Here is a 23,417-nt window from a genome sequence, read left to right on the forward strand (position 1 = left end):
GTCGCTGTTGAGCTGCTAGCAGAGAAGAGGACCCAGTTCTCAGTGTAGCAAGAAAAGGTGTTTATTACTTTGATTTCTATATATATATAGACTTTTCAGAGGTCTCCCAGATTGGTCAGCCAGAACCCTCCCCCTAGGCCTAATTGGCCAGGCCTGAACTGTCCAAATCTCGAGACACTGTTTGAAAAACATCCAGACTTTATCTTTGTTTATAAAACACAGCAAAATGTTCTGACGAGAAAGACCTGTGCTAGCCACACTCATCCTCATTCTCATCCTCGTCCTCATCCTCATCCTCATCCTCATCCTCATCCTCATCCTCATCCTCATCCTCATCTCTCTCCATCCCCATTCCACCCAGGAATCACTCCTCTCCTGGCTCCATCCCTCTGCAGTTCGTTTCCAGGGGCACAGGATGGGTGGCTGACAGCCTGACCAGGATTTACCCACACATAATCAAAGCCTGGCACCCTCTGGGTTTCTCCCAAACCACACCAGGGCCAGAGGGATCACCCCAGGGACATCTTTTGTCATCCTTGTGTGCACAGGAAGCATCTGCCTGGGCTAAAAACTACCTGGCAAATGTGGGAAGTTCCCATTGCCTGCCTCTGGCTCAGCTGGGCAGAGGGACAGACCCTGCTGGGTGGCACTGATGTGGGACACCACAACCAAGTTCTTTGGATCAGACTGCTCCTGCTGCACCTGCCCCACATCCAGCAGGCCCTGTGTCCCTGGGCCATGGTCAAGACATCCCTGGGCTGTGTTGAAGGCACCAACTGTGCCCTTTTCTCAGCAGGATGAGCTGGTGAGGCCCCAGGAGCTGGGTGAGGTTGGACCAGCCTGGCTCACACCAGGGCACTCCCACAGCTGGGATCTGCGCAGAAACCAAACCCTGAGCTGATGGGTTTGCTCCTTCACAGCTTCCCAGAGCATGGACTGGGGTTGGAAAACAACTCCAGGATCACTGAGTGCCACTGTTGACTGATCCGCAAATTTTCAACCAGCCCAGAGCCCTGAGTGTCACATCCAGGCCTTCCTTGGACACCTGCAGGGATGGTGACTCCAAACCTCCCTGGGCAGCTCCTTCCAGTGCCTGACCACCCTTTCCATGGAGAAATGTGTCCCTGCTGCCTGTGCATCCCTCTGCTGGCTCCTGTTTTCCCTAGAGGAACATTAAGGGCTCAGGCAGCCCTTCCTGCAGAGGTTCCCTCACCACTCTGCACTGATCCTTGGCAATATTTGGGATGTTTGGAACAGCAAAACGCCAGGCTTGGATCCAGGAAGACTCTTTTCTCCTGGAACAACCTTTCACAATTTTCTTGGGTTCAAAGAAACTCTTTCCTTTCACTATTTTCCTGGTTTCAAAGACCAGGGGACAGCAGGGAGGTGGCTCAGGTGGGCAGGAACCTCCAGCCCATCCCTCAGCTCAGCTGGTAGAAACACTTTTTGTCTTTGTATGAGTAGCACAAGGAGTTCTTCAAAGGATTATGGAAAATATGGAATCTTAGACTTCTAAGGATTATGGAAAATACGTCCTTGTGCAAAGAGAGAGGAGCCTGCATGCGGGGACCTTGGGGACCAGCCAAGGCATCAGGCAGAGGCAAGAAGCCTTCCCATGGGATCAATCTGACCCAAACTGAGCTGGAACCAACATTTCTGGACAGGACATCCCTTCCTGTGGGGGAAACACAGCACGGAGCTCACCGGGGACACACCTGAGCCCCTGGCCTGGAGCAGGACAGCCATGGGGACAGCAGGGACATCCCCGTGGCCACTCCCTCCCCCTGTCCCCCCTCCTCCCGCCCTGGGAACCGATAGTAAAGCAGGAAGGCTCTCTACCCCGTATTTACACTGGCGGGATTTGACTCCGTACTGGAAGCGGCATTGCTCGTCAGCGTCGTACGCCTGGCCTGGAGCCACCGTGGGGTAGATGAAGTCCTGCTTGGGAGGAGCGTTGTTGAGGCACAGTCCCATCCCGGAGCTGAAAGCAGAGAGGGGAGCAGAGCTCAGGGAGGCTGTGAGAGGGAGCAGCGAGGTGGGGATTAGCAGCTGCTGGCTCTGCTGGGGCTGCTTGGGGACATGAGTTTGGGTTTGCTCTGGGCAGGAGAAAGGGCTCTGGAATGCTTGCTCCAGGATGGGAAGCACATCCTGGTTCCAGGGTAACACTGGAGGTGTTGATCTGAGAGTTCATAGAATCCTGGAATATCCTGAGCTGGGAGGAACCCACAAGGACCATCCTGTCCACTCCCTGGCCCTGCACAGCACCCAACAATCCCCCCCTGGGCATCCCTGACAGCATTGTCCAAACACTCCTGGAGCTCTGGCAGCCTCAGGGCAGGGACCATTCCCTGGGGAGCCTGGGCAGTGCCCCAGCAGCCTCTGGGGGAAGAACCTTTCCCTGAGATCATCCCAAGCCTGACCCAACTCCAGCCACTCCCTGGGCCATTGCCAGCCCCTGGTTGTCCCCATAGCAGAGTGTAGGCAGCTGTGCCCAGCCAGGTGAGCCCAGCCAGGTGTTTCCAGCACCCTCAGGTGGGCACTGGGTGGGCAGAAGGGCTGTTCCCCCTTCCAGCTGTGCAGCCCCAGTGAGAACAGCTGGAGCCCCTGCACTCCAAGCCTGATCTCTGCTTCCAGAGCTTTGTAGGATCATCCAAATCTGGCAAGAAACACCTCTCCCTCCCCTTTCCTCACTGCTCTCCGAGCTCCCCCTAAATCACAGCCCCTGTCATCACCCCCAGCCCCAAATCCTGCCCACACCAGGTCCCAGTGGAGCTCCTGGAGCCTGGGGTGGCCAGCACAGAGCACGAGGAGCTGGGATGAACTCTCCATCCTCCCTCAGCCCTGCCAGCAGCTCGGGGTCAGCAGAGGACAAGGCGGCCTGGCCGTGCAGGGTCACCAGTGTGGGGGACAGGCCTGGCTGTGGCCAAAGCTCAGCTGCCAGATGTGGGATTTGCTGCTGAGCCACGAGGTTTGGCTGAGCCGGGCAGGGCAGAGGGAGATCCTCGGGGAGGAGCCATGGCTGCTCCTCTCGCTGAGTTCCCAAAGCTGAGCTGCTCTGGTGTTCAGAGTCCCTGGGGTTTCCCCTCACCCTGACCCCACACTGGGGCTGCTCCCAGACAGCCCTCCAGTCCTGCCCAGTTCTTCCATCAGGAGGTGCCAATGTCTGGCAAAAAACCTCACCAAAACTGGTCCTGGCTGATTGTTTTGGGATGGAAACCTGGGGCTGCCAGAGCTCTGCATGAGGGTTTGACTCAGGCACAGTGACAGCCTCGAAACTCTGGGATTTAGGACCTTAAAGCATGGAATCATGGAATGGTGTGGGCTGGGAGGGACCTTAAAAATCGTCTTATTCCACCTCCTGCCATGGGCAGGGACACTTTCCACCATCCCAGGCTGCTCCAAGCTCTGTCCAACCTGGCCTGGGACACTGCCAGGGATCCAGGGACAGCCACAGCTCCTCTGGGAATTCCATTCCAGCCCCTCCCCACCCTCACAACAAAGGAATTCCTCCTAATATCCAACCTAAACTGCTCTCCTTTAGTTTGAAACCATCCCCCCTTGTCCTGTCCCTTCTCCTGAATCCTAAAGGTGCTTTGGGAAAAAAGAGAAACAGAATTTTTCCCCTGCTTTGCTCATTCCCACTGAAAACTCTCCTCACTGCCTGGAGGAAGTTCCTGCACCATGGAGACCAAAATCTGCCTCCAGATCCTCCTTCCCCACCACTCCAACCCTTCTCTGCAATTCCTGGCTGGATGTCAGGACAATCCAAAGGCCTCCAGAAGCTCCTGATCTATTTGTGAAGCTTATGGATGTGGGAAACCCTAATAAACTCAAATAAAACACTCCCAGCTGCAACATAAATGGGCTTAGATGTTCAGCAGGCAGGAAAAACAAGGGAAAGTCAAAAGGAAGGAAAGCACACGGCTCTGGGGCCAGGATGAGGTGCTGGGAGATGAGACAGAAGGTGCTGGGGGATTTGGGGGCTTCGTTTGGCTTTTCCCACTCATCTCAAGAGACTGGGGGAGGCTGGAGGGAGGGTGAGGAGAGGTGGAGAGGAGAGGTGGATTCCTTACTCCAGGAAGCTGGTGATGTAATCCCTGCTGCAGGTGGACCACACGAAGGGGTTGGTCTTCATGGTGATGTGAGCTGCCATCAGCTTGGCTGTCTCCTGGCCCCGAGAGCCACAGCTGTTGCCGACGCCGTCGTGGTTCATGCCGAACCTGGAAACCACCAACGGGACCATCAGCTGGGCTTTGGCCCATCTGCCTCATCCCCAGCAGGGATTTCCAGCTCCTTTTGGCAGGAATGACCCAGCAGGAGCTGCTGGGGGCTGTCCTGGTGATGCCTGATGGTTTTTGCCTTTTTTTCCCAAACCCTTTTGTACATTTTTGTACTTTTTTCCTATTCTCTGTATCCTTTATAGACTCTTTGTACCCTTAGCTTACATGCTTGTGATTTTTGTAGTTTGATATTTTAGCTTAGTTTGGGGTCCTGCAAGGCAGAAAGAACAAACATCCACAGTAGGAAGCCAGAGAGCTCTGTGCTATCAAAAACTGGAGGTTTTAACCTTGGTTGAAACCTCCTCTCTGGAATATATTTTATAAACTGGGCTCTAGCCTCCTTTAGGGGGTGGGATTAGAATAGCAAGGCAATTACTCCATTCATTAAGTTTCTAATTGAGGGATTTTAGGTAGATATGCTAATTTGCAAGGTCCACACAATTGTACACACATTATCCAGGGTGTGCATCTCGGCGTGTTCCACCTTTGCAGAGCTGTGCACCTCGGATCCTATTAAACACTGAAATAAAACCCTTTTACCCCTTTCTAGCCATGTCTGTGTCTATTCCCACCAGCTGGAAGGCAACCCTGGGCTGCACTCACGTGTGGCCAATCTCGTGGGCGATGGTGAAGGCAGTGGCCAGGCCGATGTCCTCGTTGATGCTGCAGCTCCTCTCGCGCTCACACATGCCACCCACGGGGGCCAGGCCTGGGAAGGGGACAGAGCTGTCACACGGGGCCACCACAGGGCGTCTGAGGGGACACAGGGGGTGGGGATGATGCCTTAGGATTTTAGCTTCTGTATTTTTCATGTATCTGTAATCCTGTAATTCTCTGGTGTATAACTCTAGGTTCCATACAGGGTGCTAAGCTGCTGTTCTCTCATTTTTAGACAAATCAATTCCTCTCTAAGCTCAAACCTCAAGGACACCTTAGTGTCTGAGGCCCCAAAATATGTAAACAACAGTGAATTAGCTGGGGGGAGCAAACTTGGAGTAATTGACTTCATTACCTGAAGCTGCAATTGGAGAATTAAACTTTGATATGCAAATGGACAAAACTTATAAAATAAGAAAAACTCACGACCTGCTGTCCATTTTGGGTGTAACCCCTGGGAGGGCTGTGAGTGCCCTGAATGCACCTGATGGCCTTCAATAAATAGAACTGCTTTTATTCTCTTAACCTTGTCTAGCCCCTGGTTTGGGTAAGCCAGGCATGCCTGATGTGTGTCACACACTGACACTGAGCACAAGCAGTTCCCTCCCACCTTGGCACTGGGCTTTGGGATGAACTCATGGCTGCTATGGTTGGTCACTCAGCACTGATGACAAATTAATAGTGACAGGCTCAGAAATGCTCAGGAAGGGTCAAAATGCTCTGAATTTCATATCCTAAGTGTGCAGAGTGAGAAGTCCTTGGCACAACATTGGTGCTGATGGTGGATCAGCATTGGATCAGCTGCAGCAGCTCAGGGACATCCAAACCCAGACAGGCACAGCAGAGCCAGGATCCAACCTTGGTTCTGCCTGGTCACCACCAGGAGCGCAGCCTGGCTCCACTGGGGGGACTGGATGATGCCAAAATTCCCCCTGAACTGGGACAGGAAATGCCCTCAGCCCTCTGCCCACCCCAGCAGGACAGGCTGTGCCAGTGGAATGATTGCAGCCATCCCAGCACCTCCAGCCTCAGCTCCCTCCAGGCTGCTCCTCTGCAGTCCCATCAGGGCAGAGATCCCCCAATTTCCCCTCTGCACCACAGTGATTCAGAGCAGAAATCCTTCCCTGCCTGCTCAGTCCAGACCAGGGCAGGACAAATTGAGAGCTGCAGGCAGGGAGAGCTGCAGGGTCTGGGAAAGGAATGGCACAGCTGGGAAGGGGAATGGGAGAGCTGGGAAGGGGAATGGGAGAGCTGGGAAAGGGGAATGGCACAGCTGGGAAGGGGAATGGGAGAGCTGGGAAAGGGGAATGGCACAGCTGGGAAGGGATGGCACAGCTGGAAAGGGGATGGCACAGGTGGGCAAAGGCAATGGAACAGGTAGAAGGGGGAATAGCACAGGTGGAAATGGATGGCACAGCTGGAAAGGGGAATGGCACAGGTGGGAAGGAATGGCACAGCTGGGAAAGGGGAATGGGAGAGCTGGGAAAGGGGAATGGCACAGCTGGGAAGGGATGGCACAGGTGGGAAGGGATGGCAGAACTGGGAAGGGATGGCAGAATTGGAAAGGGGAATGCACAGCTGGGAAAGGGGAATGGCACAGTGGGAAGGAATGGCACAGGTGGAATGAATGGTACATCTGGAAAAGGGGGATGGCACAGCTGGGAAGGAATGGCACAGCTGGAAAGGGGAATGGCAGAGCTGGGAAAGGGGATGGCACAGTGGGAAGGAATGATACAGCTGGAAAGGGGAATGGCACAGCTAGGAAGGGATAGCACAGTGGGAAGGGATGGCACAGTGGGAAGGGATGGCACAGCTGGGAAGGGATGGCACAGCGGGAAGGGATGGCACAGCGGGAAGGGATGGCACAATCCACCCTCACCACACTGCTGAAGCTCTGTGCTGCAGAGAGCTGCTGTCCCAGCTCCACTCACCCAGGGTGCCGCAGGGCTTGTTCTTGTAGATGCAAATGTCATACCTGCAGGGGAGAGAGGGCAGCATTGGGGACACTGCTGAGTTTGGGAGCTGCAATTTCACTGCTGTGTTCACATCCAAACCCCATCCAACCAGCCCATGGAACATTTCTGGGATGGAAAGGACCAGTGGTGACAAACACCTCTGCTCCTGGTTGGACAGCACTCACTGTCCCCAGGCTGAGACTCACTGGGGGTTTTTAGCAATGGGTTCTGATAGGTTGGCTTCTGGGGAAATGTAGTGGTGGAGAGTGACCAGAGAAGGGAACAGAGCTGGGGAAGGGGCTGGAGCACCAGGAGCAGCTGAGGGAGATGGGAAAGGAGCTCAGCCTGGAGAAAAGGAGGCTCAGGGGTACCTTCTGGCTGTGCACAACTCCTGACAGGAGGGGACAGCTGGGGGAGGGTTGGGCTCTGCTCCCAGGGGACAGGGACAGGAGGAGAGGGAACAGCCTCAGGATGTGCCAGGGAAGGTTTATACTGGATATTGGGAAAATTTCATCATGGAAAGGGCTCATGGAATGATAATCCTTTCCTTCATGGATTATCTGGCACAGGCAGTGGTGGAGTCACCACCCTTGAAAGTCTAAAAACATGGCAGATGTGGTTCAGTAGCCATGGGGGATTCAAAGGTTGGTCTTGGTGACCTTGGAGGCCTTTCCAACCTTAACGAATCCATAAATCAGCAGGGACAAGGCTATTCCAGGCTTGGAGCTCTTTTGGGAAGTCCAGCTCTGCTCCCCAGCACTCCTGGGAGGCATCAGGCACAGGGGGAAGAGAACAGAGCCAACCTCAGGGCTGTAAACTGAGGTCTCTTGCAGGAAATTGCACCAATCAAATATAGAAACACAGAATCAGGATGGTTTGGGTTGGAAAGGACTTTAAAAATCATCCCATCCCACACCTGCCATGGCAGGGACACCTCCCACTATCCCAGGCTGCTCCAAGCCCTGTCCAGCCTGGCCTTGGACACTGCCAGGGATGTGGCATATGAAATTCTGATTAAAAACAAATACAAATAAGGAAAACATTTCAGTTTGAAAACACGTTCCATTTCAAACCCTGCTGTGGTTACATGAAAGCACGCAAGTGATTTTTTTTACAGATTTTTTTTGCAGTTCAGTTCTTCCCTGAGAATTTTCCAAACCAACCCAATGCGGGTTGATTCAAGGTGACTCTTCCCTCTGTTCCTGGCCCTGACTGCCAGCCCTTGCATCAAGGAATCCACTGTCTGCACAAGGAAAAGCTCAAACGAGAAGAGGAAAAACCTCTTCCAGATGGAAACGCAGCAGCCCCGAAATGGGAAGCTGTGGCAGCTCCAGATGAGAGCAGTTTGGGTTAGAGAGGGAATATTCTCATTTCTTGGCAGGGAGAAACATTTGAGGTTTGCAAAACGTGGGCTGAAAGGGGGCAGGTGAGATCTGTGTAGGGTGGAGGCAGCTGGGGAAGCAGGGGCAGCTGGGCTGGAGTGAGTTTGGGGTTGCACTGAGAATTGTGACCCCACTGTGTGTTTGGGGACACCCATGGGGTGAGGACTGAGGACTGTGACCCCAGAGTGGCTTTGGGGACATCCATGGCATGGACAGGTCCAGGGATTGTGACCCCAGAGTGGGTTTGGGGACACCCATGGGGTAAGCAGGACCAGGAATTCTGACCCTAGAGCGGGTCTGGGGACACACACTGGGTAAAGAGGATCAGGGATTGTCACCCCAGTTTGGTTTGGGGACATCCACGGAGTGAGGACTGAGAATTCTGACCCCAGATTGGGTTTGGGGACACACACTGAGTAAACAGGATCAGGGATTGTCACCCCATGTGGCCTTGGCGACATCCACAGGGTGAACAGGACCAAAGACTGTGACCCCAGTTTGGGTTTGGGGACACCGGGCAGGACCCTCCGGCACCACTCGCCCCGGTGACCCCACGAGGTCCAGCACACGAGGGGTTAAGCGGCCATCCCGGGATGGCTCCTGTCCCTCTGTCCCCTGGCGCTCCTCTCAAGTGTCCAAACCTCTCCCCCTCGGCAGGAAACCCGCGAGAGCACAACACTTGTTGCTTTGTTTCGAGCTTTAAACGCCTTTCAAGCCTTCGGAGGCTCTGCTGTGACAGGAGAGAAAAAAGCCCGGAGCTCAGCAAGATCTTATCGGGACACCGGGAATTTGTGGGGCCGGATGAGCTGTCCGAGCCCAGCCAGCGGCTCCGGGCTGCCGCCAACATCTGGAGGGAGCACGGGGAGCTCGGAGCTGGCGTTTGCATCCCACCCGAGGCGAGGGAGGGCAGGAAAAAGCTGCAGCCCCCTCGGGAGGGGGGAAATCTGGGCTTGAGGGGATTTTGTCGCTCCTCTGTGGGGTCTCAGCCATGGAACTGGAGCCAGGAGAAGGAAACAGCTCCCACTTGGAGGCTCCTCTCTCCAGCACTTGCATTTCCTGGCTTTCTTCCACTCCACAAGACGGGGTGGGGGGAAAAGGCACTGAAAAATCATGGGTTTGCCTTTGGCCTCTCCCGGGGTGTTTTGCCACCAAACCAGGGATTTGTGGGTGCTGGAGGGACAGTGCTGGACACAGCCAGGACTGCCCAGAGCTCAGCATTCCCTGTCCCCTTCCAGCAGCATCCTGCAGCCTTCCAGCCACTCTGCCATTCCTTCTGGTGTCCCTGTGACTCTCTCTGTGTCCTCCTTCCTTCTGAAAATTCATCCATCCAATGAGAAATCAATCAAATCCATCCATCCATCCATCCATCCATCCATCCATCCATCCATCCTTCTGTGGCCTTCCAGCCACTCTGCCATTCCTTCTGCTGTCCCTGTGATCCTCTCCTCTCCTCTCCTCTCCTCTCCTCTCCTCTCCTCTCCTCTCCTCTCCTCTCCTCTCCTCTCCTCTCCTCTCCTCTCCTCTCCTCTCCTCTCCTCTCCTCTCCTCTCCAGTGTCCCTGTCACCCTCTCTGTGTCCCCCTTCCTCCCAGCTCTCCCTCCCACCCCTCTGCTGCCCCAGACTCGATCACCCTTCAGTTCTGATGGATTTTTTTGTCCCTCCTGCAGCTCTTGGGCTCTGACCCATCACCCAGGCCCCTCTGCTGACCCTCCCTGCCATGGGATCCCTCTGGAATCCTCTTCCCCTCTCAGAGCAGAGGCTGGCAGGGCTCTCCATCCCAGCACGAAGCTCCAGGATGAGCTCCACACCTGCCCAAGGTGACCTTTTGGGGCAGAAACTCCCCGTGGCTGCAAACTGAGCTCCTTGAGAGCTCATCAAAGACTGAGGGAAGGCTGGAGGGTGATAAAAACCGGAGTGGAGGATGACACCAAACTGAACTGCATGGATGGAGGGCCAGGAAGGCTCGGATGAGCCCTTGGATGAGCCTGGGGACAGCTGCCACCCCCGAGGGGACAGTGCTTACCGGGTGATCAGCACGGCCGTGTCGTGGTTGGCGATGCCGTTCTCGGGGATGGCGTTCCCGTTGCCGTTCCTGTTCACGATGGATTTCTGCCACTTGCAGAAGCTGTCCAGCGATTTCCCGGCGTGGTGGTTGATCTCCAGCGTGGGCTGGAATGGGAGCAAAGGGACAGTGTGTTGCCAGGAGAGCTCTGATGGGAAGGATCTGCCGGTTCTGTGCCAGCAGAGCACTGACACAGCTCCACATGCCCCCAATTCCTCATAGGAAAGCAAGAAAAGTGGGACTTTAGGAGGACTGAAGCTGCTTAAACATCTTTAAAATCGCCTCATCATAGAAAAAAAAATCAGATTCACGGAGGTGTCTTCAACCCAGGTGGAGCAGGCAGGCTGCACTGGGAGGAATTCCTGGGAGTGACATCCACGGGGACACAGAGACTCTCCAGGGAAGGGCAGACACAGGAGCTCAGCAAAGCCCAGCTTACCTGATCCTCGGTGAGCAGGATCAGCCGGGTCACCAGGATATTGACTATATTGCCCAGACTCGAGTCCTGGAAAAGTTTGGCAACCTGACCTCCAAGAAACAAGAAAAGAGGAGTCTTAAAAATGAGCTCTGTGGCTCTCTTTTAAGGGAGGAGGGCTGGGGACTGCAGGGAATCGGGCTGGCGTCTGAACACAACGTTTTTGGGAAGCAGGGGTGGGTTTGGGACTTCACACCACCACCTGGGCTGCAGAATCCCCTAAACCACGTTCAGAGCTCGGAGCAGTGGAGCCAAAATCCCGGAGCCCAGGTGGGGGAAACCTCCACTGCTGGCGTTTTGTGGAGCTCCGGGGATGGAGATTTGCTGAGGGAAGGGCACGGCATTCCCGGGAACTGGGGAGGGCACGGAATCCATCGGGAATCGGGAAGGGCTCAGCATCCCCAGGAATCGGGGAGGGCATGGAATCCATCGGGAATTGAGAAGGGCATGGAATGCACCGGGAATCAGGGAGGGCACAGCATCCATCGGGAATCAGGAATGGCACAGCATTCCCAGGAATCAGGAAGGGCTCAGCATCCCCAGGGAATTGGGAAGGGCACAGCATACCCAGGGACTTGGGAAGGGCACAGCATACCCAGGGAATTGGGGAGAGCACGAAATCCATCGGGAATCGGGGAGGGCATGGAATCCATAGGGAATCGGGAAAGGCACAGCATTCCCAGGAATCGGGGAGGGCACAGCATCCTCAGGAATTGGGGAGGGCATGGAATCCCTAGGGAATCAGGGAGGGCACAGCTTCCATCGGGAATCGGGAATGGCATGGCATTCCCAGGGAATTGGGAAGGGCTCAGCATCCCCAGGGAATTGGGAATGACACAGCATCCCCCGGAATCAGGGAGGGCACAGCATTCCCGGGAATTGGGGAGAGCACGGAATCCATCGGGAATCAGGGAGGGCACAGCTTCCATCGGGAATCAGGAATAGCACGGCATTCCCAGGAATCGTGCAGGGCTCAGCATCCCCAGGAATCAGGAAGGGCTCAGCATCCCCAGGGAATGCGCTCCCTGCCGGGCGCTGGAGCAGATGGAACAGCTCTGCGCCGGGATTGTTTGAAAATCTGCCTTTGGAAATGCAAACCGTGGAAAGCGATCCTGCCGACAAAGAGCCCTCCAGAGGGGCTTCCAGAGGGCTGATGGAGAACTTCCAAGCCCATCTCACCTCGCAGGAGGATGCAATTCGGGCTGTCCGTGTCTCCAGCCCTGCAGTGCCCCAAAGCAGAGCCGCAGCTCGGGGATTCCTGCTGGCTCTGCAGAGCCGCTCAGCCCCAGGCATGAGAGCTCCCCGGCCTTATGCTTTCCCATGTGTTTCCCAGCTTGCCCGGCGGCATTTGCAATGCTAATTTGGGAGGGGAAATGCTGCTCGAAGAAAGGCTTTTGTTCCCCAGCCCGGATCCGGCTGGGCACACAGGAGTTCACCTCTGCCGGCTCTGTGCTCCTGCTGCTCCAGAAACAGGATTTCTGACCCCAAAGCCTTGCTCTGAGCCTGGGGAAAACCCACTGCCAGCCTGGAACAGATCCGATTTCCCCATTCCCACCCCGTTCCTTGCAGGAAAATCTCCTTTTCCCCCCCAGACATTCGGGGTGATGTGCAGGAGTTTTCCCCGAGCCCCGAGGTTCATGGTGTGAGTTGTGGAGCAGAAAGGCTTTGCAAAGTGAGGACCTTGCTGCCCTTGGAAAATCCTTGCTCACTTCTGTGACTTTGGCCAGCTAGAAAAGCATTCTGGGAATGACTCAGCTGAACTAGAGGTGAAAAACAAATTACAGAATTGTAAAACAATTATTAGAACCAATCAGTGTTCACACCGTGGGGCTCATTGTTGGTCACACCTGATGCTGTTCCTATCGTGGTCTGTGGTGTTGGTTAAGCACATTTGTTGTGCCTCACAAATATGTAAATTCATAACAAGCTAACAGTTTAAGAACCCTGTTTTTTTGCCATGAAGTGTCTTCCCCATCCCATGGAGGAGAAGGCGTGTTTAACCTCCAGGGGTGGGTGTAACACTTACAATATTCATGATGGCCAGGATGTACTGCTCGATGTCCCTGCGGCCATGGTAGCCAACCATCATCTTGTCAGCCACCACCAGCGTCTCCACGTAGCGCTCGGTGCTCACCGACCTCTTCAGGGGCAGCTGTCCCCGCTGGCTGTGGTTGCCCGAGGGTTTCAGGGGGGAAGGTTTCAGTGTCCTCAGCCACCAGTGCCTCCCCTTCCAGGGCTTCTCGTCTGAGTGTTGGAAACAACAGCACTTTTAACATTTTATTTTATTTCTCCGGTTAGGCTTGGTTTGGCTTTGCCGTGGGGAAAGGAATTTTTTTTTAAAGTTTTTTAGGAGATGTAGCATCGCTCTGGGGAGATGAGCCTAACATAGGAATGGAGGGGGAGTAGCCCAAAAGATAGCCAGAAAGATAGAAGATCATCAATAGAACATCTGTGGCCATCAACAAACATCTGCCCCAGAGCTCTGGCATGGTTGGAGACATCTAGTCCAGAAAAGACTGACAAGGAAAATCAAAGAATGAAGACCTAATTAACATCAGAGGCGAAGAAATTCAGATCCAATAGGAAACTGAATACTGGGGGCTGCTCAACTCTGGACCAATGAACTTTGAAACAACACATCTCTACGAGTTCTAACTGTATAAAGTTTGAGGGAAAATCCTGTAAAAACATGGAATGATTCTGTCTGCACACCCAGGCTGTGTGTGGATGAGATGATTTCTGTGGCACAGCCTGGCCAGAACAACATCCTGGTCAGAAATGAAGTAATGCCTTGACTCTCTAACATTAAAATCAATGTTGGAGGGTTTTTGTTTTTCCCGCAGTTTCAGTGACAGGAGGAGGGAACAGGATGGTTCTGATGCCCCCAGGAAGGAACTCCCAGCTCACAGGGTGAGGGAAGGAAAGGCCATGGAAGGGCTCTTTGTGCACCAGTGTGGACCCAGAAAATGCCCCCAGTGCAGCCCAGGGCTGTCCCTGCTGGCATCTCACCTGTCCTCCTGTCCCCTCCTGTCCCCTCCTGCCCAGCAGATCTCTGCTCATCCCACCACAGCCCCAAACCTGCACAGCCCTGCCCTCACCTCTGCCCCAGGGTGGGTTTAAGAGGCTACACTGCCATAATCTGAAAATAAAACCCTTGCAGACCCTTTCCTCTCTTCTTTTCCTGCCAGGACCTGGATTTGGGACTTGGCTTTTCCACCACAGGAAGGACTACAGTTTCCACAGCAGCAGCAGCTTTGTAGGACTTTGTAGGACTTTGTTGCCCTGAGCCCAGGGATGTCCCCAGCAGGGCCATCAGCTCCAAACCCCCAGGCTGGAGAGCCCACAGGGCAAGGGAGCTGTCTGGGAGACCCCAGCCCTGCTCCTGCCCTGCCAGCAGAACCAGCTGGATCCTCTTCCCTGCTGGATCATCAAACATCCAGCCAGGCTGGGAAAATGGGCAGAGCTCAGGCAGCCCCACAACCTCCTGGAGCTGCTCCAGGGTAGCTCCTGGGGGTGTTCAGGGATCAGGAATGCTGGGCAGGACAGGCTCAGGCCGAGGGGTGAGGGGACAGGGTGGCTTTGCTGGGGCCATTGCACCGCGGTTGTTCCAAACTCCCTTTGGCTCCCACTGCACAGCTCTGCTTTCCAAGGAGCAATTAGGAGAAGGTTCAATTATTCCTGGAAGCTGGGGAATGTGGCACAGAGTCAGCACGAGGGGAGCCTGCTGGAGCTTCACCCAGTGTGGCTTTGGGCTGGGATGGAGCAGGCCAGGGAAGCACGGGGTGGCTCCAGAGGGGCTGGTGGCTCTGGGGACACTCAGAGAGGGTGACAATGCCCTGATGTCCCCAGAAGGTCCCTCCCTTCCAGCTGTGACCCCTCCTCTGCTCAAGTGTCACCTCTGGGGCTGTGGATGGACATCCTGGAGTGACACAAACCTGCAGGGGCAGCTAGGGCCAGCTCTGCCCTGCAGCCACCAAGTGAGCCATAAAAACCATGAGCCATAAACTGCTGCAGGGGTGACACCTCCCCTTGGCCTCACAGAGCCTCCCCAACCCCAGGGAGTGACCTCACACATTCTGGGGAGATGGAGAAACTCTGCTCACAGGGCCAGGGATTTGGGGCAGACTCTGGGACAGTTGGGTGGGAAGGACAAGGACCACGAGGGCACCAGGACAGACCTTGTGGGTCCTTTTGGAGGGCAAAACCCTGTAGGTGCAGAAATGGGGTTGATGTGCACTCACCCCTCTCCCTAAACACCCCCAGAGCCCCCTGGGACAGAGCAAACCCCACATCCCTCCCTCCAAGGCACTTTTCCACCCAAACTCCAGCTGAGTTATCCTAACACAGCCATGACCTGCAGTGACCAAACCCCAAAGCCAAGACTGTGCTGGGCACACGTGAGCTGTGATTTCCCAACACCCTGTCAATTGGCCAGATCTGGGAGGATTCTTCTGAAGAAAAATAAGAAGGTTTTTTTTCATCTCTTCTATTCCACGTTCTATTTACAAATTGTAAAAAGTGAGGAGGAGAGGATGGGAACTTCCCAAAGCCCAGAAATGGGTAAAAGCAAACAGCAAAAGCCTGAATTCAGGAGATAAATTAGATTCTTTGCCACATGGAGAACAAAAAAATAATCCCCCAGGATCTTCCCAGCCTGTTTAGGGTGGCATTGAGGAGGGAATAGCAGGATCACCTACCCAGCACTCCGCAGGCTGCATCCATGTGAGGGTACTGCAGGGAGGAGCGCTTGTACACGACGTGGGGGCTGCCCTTGCCCTCTCCCCCCATGCTCACATTGGCCCCAGGGCTCAGGGGCTCGATGAAATATTCCTCCTCATCCGCCACGATCACCCCGTGCTGCAGGAGGGAACAGAGGGGAGGATAACAGAGAGCTGGGGAGGGGAAAAGGTTCCTTCTCACCCCGAGGGTTTTGCTGGTTAAACCCCAAATTTCTGGGGGCTGACAAAAGCTCTGGGGGATGTGGAGGAATCCTGCGTGAGCTCTGAACTGAAGGAAGCTGCAGAGCAGGGGAAACCCAGCCAGATGGTGGGGGATGCCTTGGGACATCTGTGCTCACTAAAGGCCTCTGGAAATCAGAGCCTTGCCGTGCTGAGTTATGAATGAGTTGTTTCCTATTCCACCCACTCGGGCTCAGCAGGATCCCTGTGGGATATCAAACACAGCAGCACCACTCAGCTCGGAGCTTGGCCTCCTGTGCTCCTAAACCTCCCCAAAAAAACCTTCCCAAGCAGCCTGGAGCTGCAGAGAGGGGTAAATACTCAGCAGCTTTGAGAACAGCCCAAATGTTTAAAACCTGGAGGCTGAGGAAGCAGAGACACAACCAGCAGAGCCCCAGGAGCCTGAATGGGGCATCCCAGCCCCTTGTGCCCCTCAGATCGGCCACTTCAGGCTGAACATCTGGGGTTTTGCTCCCTTTGTTTCAGTTTTTTTCCTTTGAATGAATCTCAGCTGTGAGCTCTGTACTCTCAGAGCAGACCCAGCTGTGAGGCAGTGACAGCCAGGAGGAGCAGAGCCTGGTGGGATGATCCCCAAACCCACAAGGTCCCTCCTCTCCACCCTCACAGCAGCTTTCCCCCTACCTGAAAGGTCTGAGCAACCCAAAAATTTCTCAGACCCCACCACAAATTGAGTTTCCATCCCTGTAACAACTCCTGGCACCGAATCCCCCCAAGAAATGTGGTGTGAACATCACCTGGCATGGCTCAAACATGATCCTAAAAGTCCAAGAGTCACCAGTCCTGGCTGTCACCCCTCCCTGTGTGACAGCACTGCTCTGGGTGCAGAGACAGCCCTGCCCTGCCACCAGTGCTGTCCCTGGGATGTGACAGCATTTTCCTGAGCTGCCAGGATAAGAGCTCTGCTCTGCCAGGCTGGGGAGCAGGGGATTCCGTCGCTGTAGAACATCCCGAGGCCCTTGCATGCAAGTGATCCCTGATGATTTTTGCCTTTTCTTTTATATATCTTTATATACACTTTTATACCCTTTTCCTATTCTCTGTTCCCTTTATACACTCTTTGTACCCTTAGCCTACATGCTTGTGATTTTTGTAGTTTGATATTCTAGCTTGGTTTTGGGGTCCTGCAAGGCAGAAAGACCAAACATTCACAGTAGGAAGCCAGAGAGCTCAGTACAATCTCAAAACTCAAGGTTGAAACCAAGGTTGAGGCCTTCTGTCTGGAACATATTTTGTAAATTGGGCTCTAGCCTCATTTAGAGGGGGGGATAATTAGAATAGGGGGACAATTGTTTCATTTATTAAGTTTCTGAGTGGCGGATTTTAGGTAGATATGCTAATTTGCAAGGTCCATACAATTGCATACACATTATCCAGGGTGTGCATCTCAGTGTGTTCCACCTTTGAAGAGCTGTGCACCTCCTATTAAAATACCAAAATAAAACCCTTTCACCCCTTTTTAACTGTCTCTGCATCGTATTTCCACCAGCTGAAAGGCAGCAGAAGTACCACCCAGAGCAGCCTCCCTGCCGGGTGTCACTGGCAGAGAAGAGCCTCTCCGGGGTCACTCTGTCCCTGTCCCTGTCCCCTCCCAGCCCGGGGCTCAATCGGGGCAGTGTGTGCAGCCAATCCCAGCCCCACTGCCGGGGGATTTCCTCCTGCTCTGCTGCTCTTGGCTCAGCTCCACCTTTCCCCACACAAGCGAGGTACTGTGAGGTGACCCTGGCTGGGAGAGGCGGCTGGCAGTGCTGCCGGTTAGGGGATGGGGAAGGAGCTCACCCAGCCCAGGCAGAGAAAATCCTGCCCCAAATCCAGCTGGAAAAGGGGAATTCTCACTCCAAGCTCTGCAGAGGAACCCTCCAGCAGCGAGGAGGATGTCACAGGGGCTGGTAATTGTCCCATGGCTGACCCCGAGGCCTGAGCTAGGAGGGACGTGACGCAGGGCTGGTGAAGGGGTGGTGAGAGGTCCTGGGAGAGATGCCTGTGGTTTGTGGGGGAGCTGGACTGGACATCCTGTGGGTGATTCAGCCAGGTCAGCTGCAGAGCTGCACTGTCAGCTCATAATGCACTGGGAAAAGGCACATCCACAGCCTGGGCTTGGCTCTCCTGGCTCCAGAGGGGACAGCAGGGTCACCTGGACATCCCTCCAGCTCTGCTCATGCTGGGCTCAGGGGCTTCCCAGGGGAAAGCTGCCCTGGATCCCTGGCAGTGTCCAAGGCCAGGCTGGACAGGGCTTGGAGCAGCCTGGGACAGTGGAAGGTGTCCCTGCAATGGCAGAGGTGGCTCTGGATGAGCTTTAAGGTCCTTAAAACCATTCTGGGATTCTCTGATGAAGACCTGGCCTTTCAGCTGCTCCTTTGACACAAAGAGGGACAAGAATGGCATTTCTGTCCTCACTGGGTTCTCCTGGCTGTGATTTTTTGATGGTAGCACATGGATCTCTTGGGATGAAACACAGGGATTGCAGCTCCTGGCCAGGCTGAGGCAAAGCTGCCCAGGCTGCTCCCTGGAGGCTTCCAGGGCCCTTCTGACAGCTCAGAACTCAGAATATTCTGGAAAATGGACCCAAGTCACCCTTTGCTGCAGACAAAGGCCACTTGCTGGGATTGGGGCTGTCCTGTGCAGGATCAGGGTGGGTTTTGATATCCTTGCAGGTCCTTTCCAGCTCAGGATATTCTGTGATTTTGGGAACAGGGTGACTTTCCCAGGTGAACCTGAAGCCCAGCAGGGTGTGGGGAATGCATGGGGTGAGCTCTGTTCCCTGCCTGCCCTTGGGCCAGGGGGACAGAGCCTGTGGCTGGGAAGAGGAACCCCTGGGAATGTGTCCTGATATTGGGAAGAGGAGTCCCTGTGAGTGTGTGTGGATTGGCATCCATAGCTGATGTGCTGCAAGGGGACAGTTTGGGTGTTCAAAACCAAAGTGGTTCAAACCCAAACCTTGCAGGCCCAGGAATTCCTGAGGGATGTGGGAGTTTGATGCCTGAGGATTTTGCCTTTTCTTTGTATATACCCTTTATTACATTTTTTATGCCTTTTATATATCCTCTGTATCCTCTATACTTAACCTACATGCTTGTAATTTCTGTAGTCTGATATTCTAGCTTAGTTTTAGAGTTCTGCAGGGCAAAAAGACCAAACATCCACAGGAGGAAGCCAGAGATCTCTATGCTATCAAAAACTTGAGGTTTCAAACTTGGTTGAAAGCTTCTCTCTGAAACATGTTTTGTAAACTGGGCTCTAGCCTCATCTGGAGAAAAATTCTTTAAAATAAGGGGACATTACTTCATTTATTAAGTTTCTTAGTGGGAAATTCTAAACAAATATGCTAATTTGCAAAGTCCATAACAATTGTATACACATTATACAGAATGTGCATCCCAGCATGTTCCACCTTTGAAGAGCTGTGCACCTAAAATCCTATTAAAATACCGAAGTAAAACCCTTTTATCCCTTTAACCTCATAATTCTAAGGCCAGCTGAAAGGCAACAGCATCACCTGGGCAAAGCTGGGTCAGGGCAGTGTCCCCTCAGAGGAACCTTCATTTGGGGACACTCTTCTGTCCCCATCTGTCCCCTCCAAAGTGCAGGGATGGCTCGAGGGGATCAGCTGCTCCTGATCACCCAGAGCTCTGCAAAACACCTCCCATGGCAAGTCCAGCCTCCTCTCTACCAGCTAAAAGCATCCCAGACTCCTCCTACCCAAATTCCTGACCCCAAAGATCTCCTCCCCCATCCCTGCTGTGTCCATCACCCTGCAGGGCACAAGGACAGAGTTCAGGCAGAGGAGAGGCTGCTGGATGACCCTCTGTCCCTCTCTGGGCCTGGCTGCAGTTTCCTCCAGACAGCTCTTGGTGCTTCTCCAGAGCCAAACACAGCCTGGGGATGGAATTCTCCCAGTTCCAAGCACTGCCTGCCCTGTGGATCAGCATCCCAGATTCCTCTGGAGCCAGCAGCACCCAGCTCACCCTTTGTGAGCACCACGGAATTCTCTGGGGCTGCAGCACAGTTCCCATGCCTGAACAAAGGAGTTTGTGCAGTGCTGGCTGTGAGCTGGAAGCTTCAGACTCTGTGATCTAATGAGTCAGATTCTCGTTCCTGTTAATAACCCACAGCACTGTTCTGGCAGGCTCACCCAGCAGTAAATCAAACGGGAATTCATTCCCGTTTGGAAGCTTTTCCACGCTGCCAGAATGCTGCAGAAATATGGAGCAGAAATATGAACCTGGCCTGGAGAGCCTTTGTCCATCTTTCCAAGGGAGCCAGCAGCCCTGGGATTCACTCCTGGGGTCTGTTTGCTCCATCCCTCCATCTGGCAGCTCAGGAAATGTGCTGAGCGAGCCAGAAAGATCAGAAAATCACAAAAAAAATAGGGATGGGAGTCCTCAGTCTATTCCCAGGGCTGGGAGAGCTAATGAATCATACCTGGAGGGGTTTTGAGAGGCTTTGGTCTGGTTTGTTCTTAAAGATCTCCCAAGATCTCCCTCTCTCCAAGCAGAGCTCAGCTGTTCTTATACTCATGTCCACCACTAAGATTCCTTGCTGATATTTAGGACCAGGATGTTCAGTTTGAGCTGTCAGGGCTTGGAAAATCAACCATTCCCACCCTCCTTTCCTCAGCCCTGCTGGTTTTGAGGAAATACCACCACCTTGCCCCCTCTGGATGTTCCCTTTTTCATATTGAAACACTGATTATTTCATCTTTTTTCCCTCAGAAGTGACATTTTTTTAGCTCCTGAAACGTGGACAGAAGGGATGCATCTGCAGTTGGAAGGATCAGGATGCACTTCTGACATTCCAGCAGTGCTGGGGAATCTCTGCCCTCCTGCACTTCTTCCTCACAGGTGCACACAAAACATTTTTTGCTGTTGCTGTTGGAAGAGCTCAGTGAGAGCCAGGTCTGGATTATCCCATTCCAATGAAAATCAACAGGAAAATGCCCAGGAACTGGACTAGAGGTGAAACAGGGATCAGAACCCCCATGGATGGGATGAGGGATGTGTCTGTCTGCACCCTCTGATGATTGTGACCAAATATTCCCACTCACCACCAATCCCAAACTTATCCCACCCCATGGGATAAGAATCTTATCTGCACACAAAACTGCACACACTGGGAAATAATAAATGAGTCTGCAAGAGCTCATTTGGCAGATTCTTTGACCACTGACTGGAACTAATGGGTTCAGTGTTGGAATTACTCAGCAAGGGCTCCCTCCTAAAAGGTTTCAAGGTATAGCCAAGGAGCACTGGCCTTGCCTCAAAATTAATTGTAGAAACGTGAAAGTAAACATATCTCTTACTCAAGGGAACTGGAAAGACACTGGGGTGAGGCCTAAGGACATTGCAGGCAATGCTTTCTAGTTTGCAAAGAAGGCCTCCAAAATTCCTTTGGATTGTGTGTGTGAATGTGGTACTTTTTGAAAGCTGAAATTCTTGGTTTTCTATCCACAAAAATGAGATTTCTAGTTGAACAGGAAGGTGTTCACTTCATCTTACCCCAATCCCAAACTCATCCCACCCGCTGGAGGCTCCGAGAAGCATCTCCAGCTGCCAGCCCCACCCCTGGCCAGCCCAGCCCACACTCACCAGCCCATTGCAGTTGCTGATGGCCACCTTGGAGCTCAGGTACTGATCCTGCAGGTGCCCCGCGTAGTGACAATCCTCGTGGAAGTCGTGCTGCCAGTCCATTCCGTCCCTCTTCCAGTACTCCACCGTGAAGTGCTCGGCCAGCAGGTTGGAGTGCAGCGTCAGGTTGAGCAGGAACTGCGTGTGGTGGGCAGAGACTTTGTAGAAGACCTGCTGCTCCGAGGGCTCGTAGGGCAGCGAGCGCCGCGGGCGAGGCTTCAGCTGCCGGCGCATGTCGAAGGTCAGGAAGTCGCCGTTCTGGTCCACTTGGATGGGGAAGGCGATCTCATAGTGATCCAGGCTGGAGAGGAATTCCTCTGCGGAGGGAAAGGCACATGTGGGAATGACAGTGTTGGAAAATATGGCAGTTTAAAGATTTTGTGTAACTTTAGTCAAAGGGTTGTGTTTGTCTTTATGCTGGGAAAAGGAATTTTGGGTTTCTTTCCAGGGCATTGTTCTACCAGGTGAGGTCTGGTGGACTCAGCATATCAGCAGACTGGGAGGAACCCAAAGATAAAGGCAATCAGCAGAACATCAGCAGACAGCAGTGGCTATCTAAACCCCCAGAGCACCTCCAGCAGGGGTGAAGATATCTGGTCTGGAAAGAACTGATAGGAAAATTGGAGAATGAAAAATCTAATTAACATCAGAGGTGAGGAGATTCAGATCCAATTGGAAACTGAATCCTGGGGGTTTGCTCAACTCTGGACAATGAACACTGACCCAATACTTTCCTATGTATTTTTACTGTATAAAATATCTGAAGACTTGAGTAAAATCATGTATCATGGAATTATTTTCTCTGCACAGCCAGGCTATGTGTGGATGAGATGATTTCTGTGGCACATCCTGGCCAGATAATAAAGTAATGCCTTGACTCTCTAACATTGAAAACCTTGTTAGAGGGTTTTTGTTTTCCTGCAGTTTTGGTGACAACAGCCTGGAAAGAGAGCTGAACACCCAGCAAGGTCAGCCCGAGTGTGGCTGCAGCTGGTGCAGGTCAGGGTCCTGCCACAGTGTTCCAAAAATTTGGATCCCAAGGCTCTGCAGGATCCTTGGGATATTCCCCAGATGCTGCAGAACCTTGGGATATTCTCCAAACCTTGGGTTCCTTGGGATATTCCCCAAACCCTGCAGCTTGCAGAACCTTGGGATAGCAGTTTTTGGAATACAACTTTTTCCTCTGCAGGGGATGGAGAGAAACAGCCTGGCCCAAAGGGAGCCATTCAGGACACCCTGATAGCAGCTCTGGGCCTGGAATATCCCAAATCCCTCCATCCCCAGTGGGCAGAGGGAGTGCAGGTTTTGCAGAGTCCAGCTCTGGGCTTTGAAGGGTTATTTGAACCTGGATCCTTCCAGGAGCAGACCCAGCCATGAGGTCTCTTCAAAAGGAGGCAGAAGGAGCCTCAGGAGAAAAGTGTCCCTGTGGGTTCCTCAGGACATCTCCAGGGACCTGCTGACTTTGAGGACACAAAAGCAGCACCACCCCAACCTCCCCAGCCAGAGCTGCAGGGGCTGCAGGGACACAGAGTCCTTGAAATGCCAATCCTGATGTCAAAATAAGAGAGAGGGTGACCAGAATTCCCCCAGCTGTGCTGAAAACGAGGAAGACAAGAAGTCAGACAGCCCAATTCCCCAGCCAGGGCTCTGTCTGTGACCCCATCCTGCCTTCCCAGCTGCCTGGGCTGGTTTTTAGCAGCTCCTCTGGGGGCCCTGGCGCTGTGAGGCTGTGAGGTGTCACCCTTGTGCTGTGACAAGGTCACTGTCCCCAGCCCCTCTGCCCGCACTCACAGCACTCCTGGCTGTCACACAAATTGGACCCCTGTGGCAGAAATTCCTGCTTTTTAAAGGAAAATGTCCCAGATTGGATCTGAGCAGAGGCCTGGCTGTGTCTGACAGCCTCAGCCCCACGGGCTGCAGCAGAAAATGGGAAATATCCACATGCAGGACAGGACAGCTCCTCCTCACTGAGTGTTCTCCTGAACCCCTGCAGGGTTTGAGCCTCC

The 23,417-nt window shown here is 53.6% G+C and overlaps 1 protein-coding gene across 4 annotated transcripts in view; it reads right to left on the bottom strand.

Annotated features, from left to right (window-relative positions):
- ADAMTS10 (ADAM metallopeptidase with thrombospondin type 1 motif 10) overlaps nt 1–23,417 on the bottom strand; it is a 66,483-nt gene that overhangs the window by 25,290 nt on the left and 17,776 nt on the right. For all 4 annotated transcript variants that reach the window (XM_085040577.1, XM_085040578.1, XM_085040579.1 and 1 more), the window contains exons 3-11: nt 21,373–21,728; nt 15,509–15,668; nt 12,838–13,055; nt 10,776–10,859; nt 10,298–10,443; nt 6,869–6,912; nt 4,884–4,989; nt 4,074–4,220; nt 1,840–1,981 (exon numbers count right to left, since the gene is read on the bottom strand). In XM_085040577.1, coding sequence (XP_084896703.1) covers nt 1,840–1,981; nt 4,074–4,220; nt 4,884–4,989; nt 6,869–6,912; nt 10,298–10,443; nt 10,776–10,859; nt 12,838–13,055; nt 15,509–15,668; nt 21,373–21,728 — 1,403 coding nt within the window. The remainder of the gene's footprint in view (nt 1–1,839; nt 1,982–4,073; nt 4,221–4,883; nt 4,990–6,868; nt 6,913–10,297; nt 10,444–10,775; nt 10,860–12,837; nt 13,056–15,508; nt 15,669–21,372; nt 21,729–23,417) is intronic.

This window comes from Lichenostomus cassidix, chromosome 28 (assembly GCF_008360975.1).
Source record: "Lichenostomus cassidix isolate B80296 chromosome 28, HeHo_3.0, whole genome shotgun sequence".
Lineage (NCBI taxonomy): Eukaryota > Metazoa > Chordata > Aves > Passeriformes > Meliphagidae > Lichenostomus > Lichenostomus cassidix.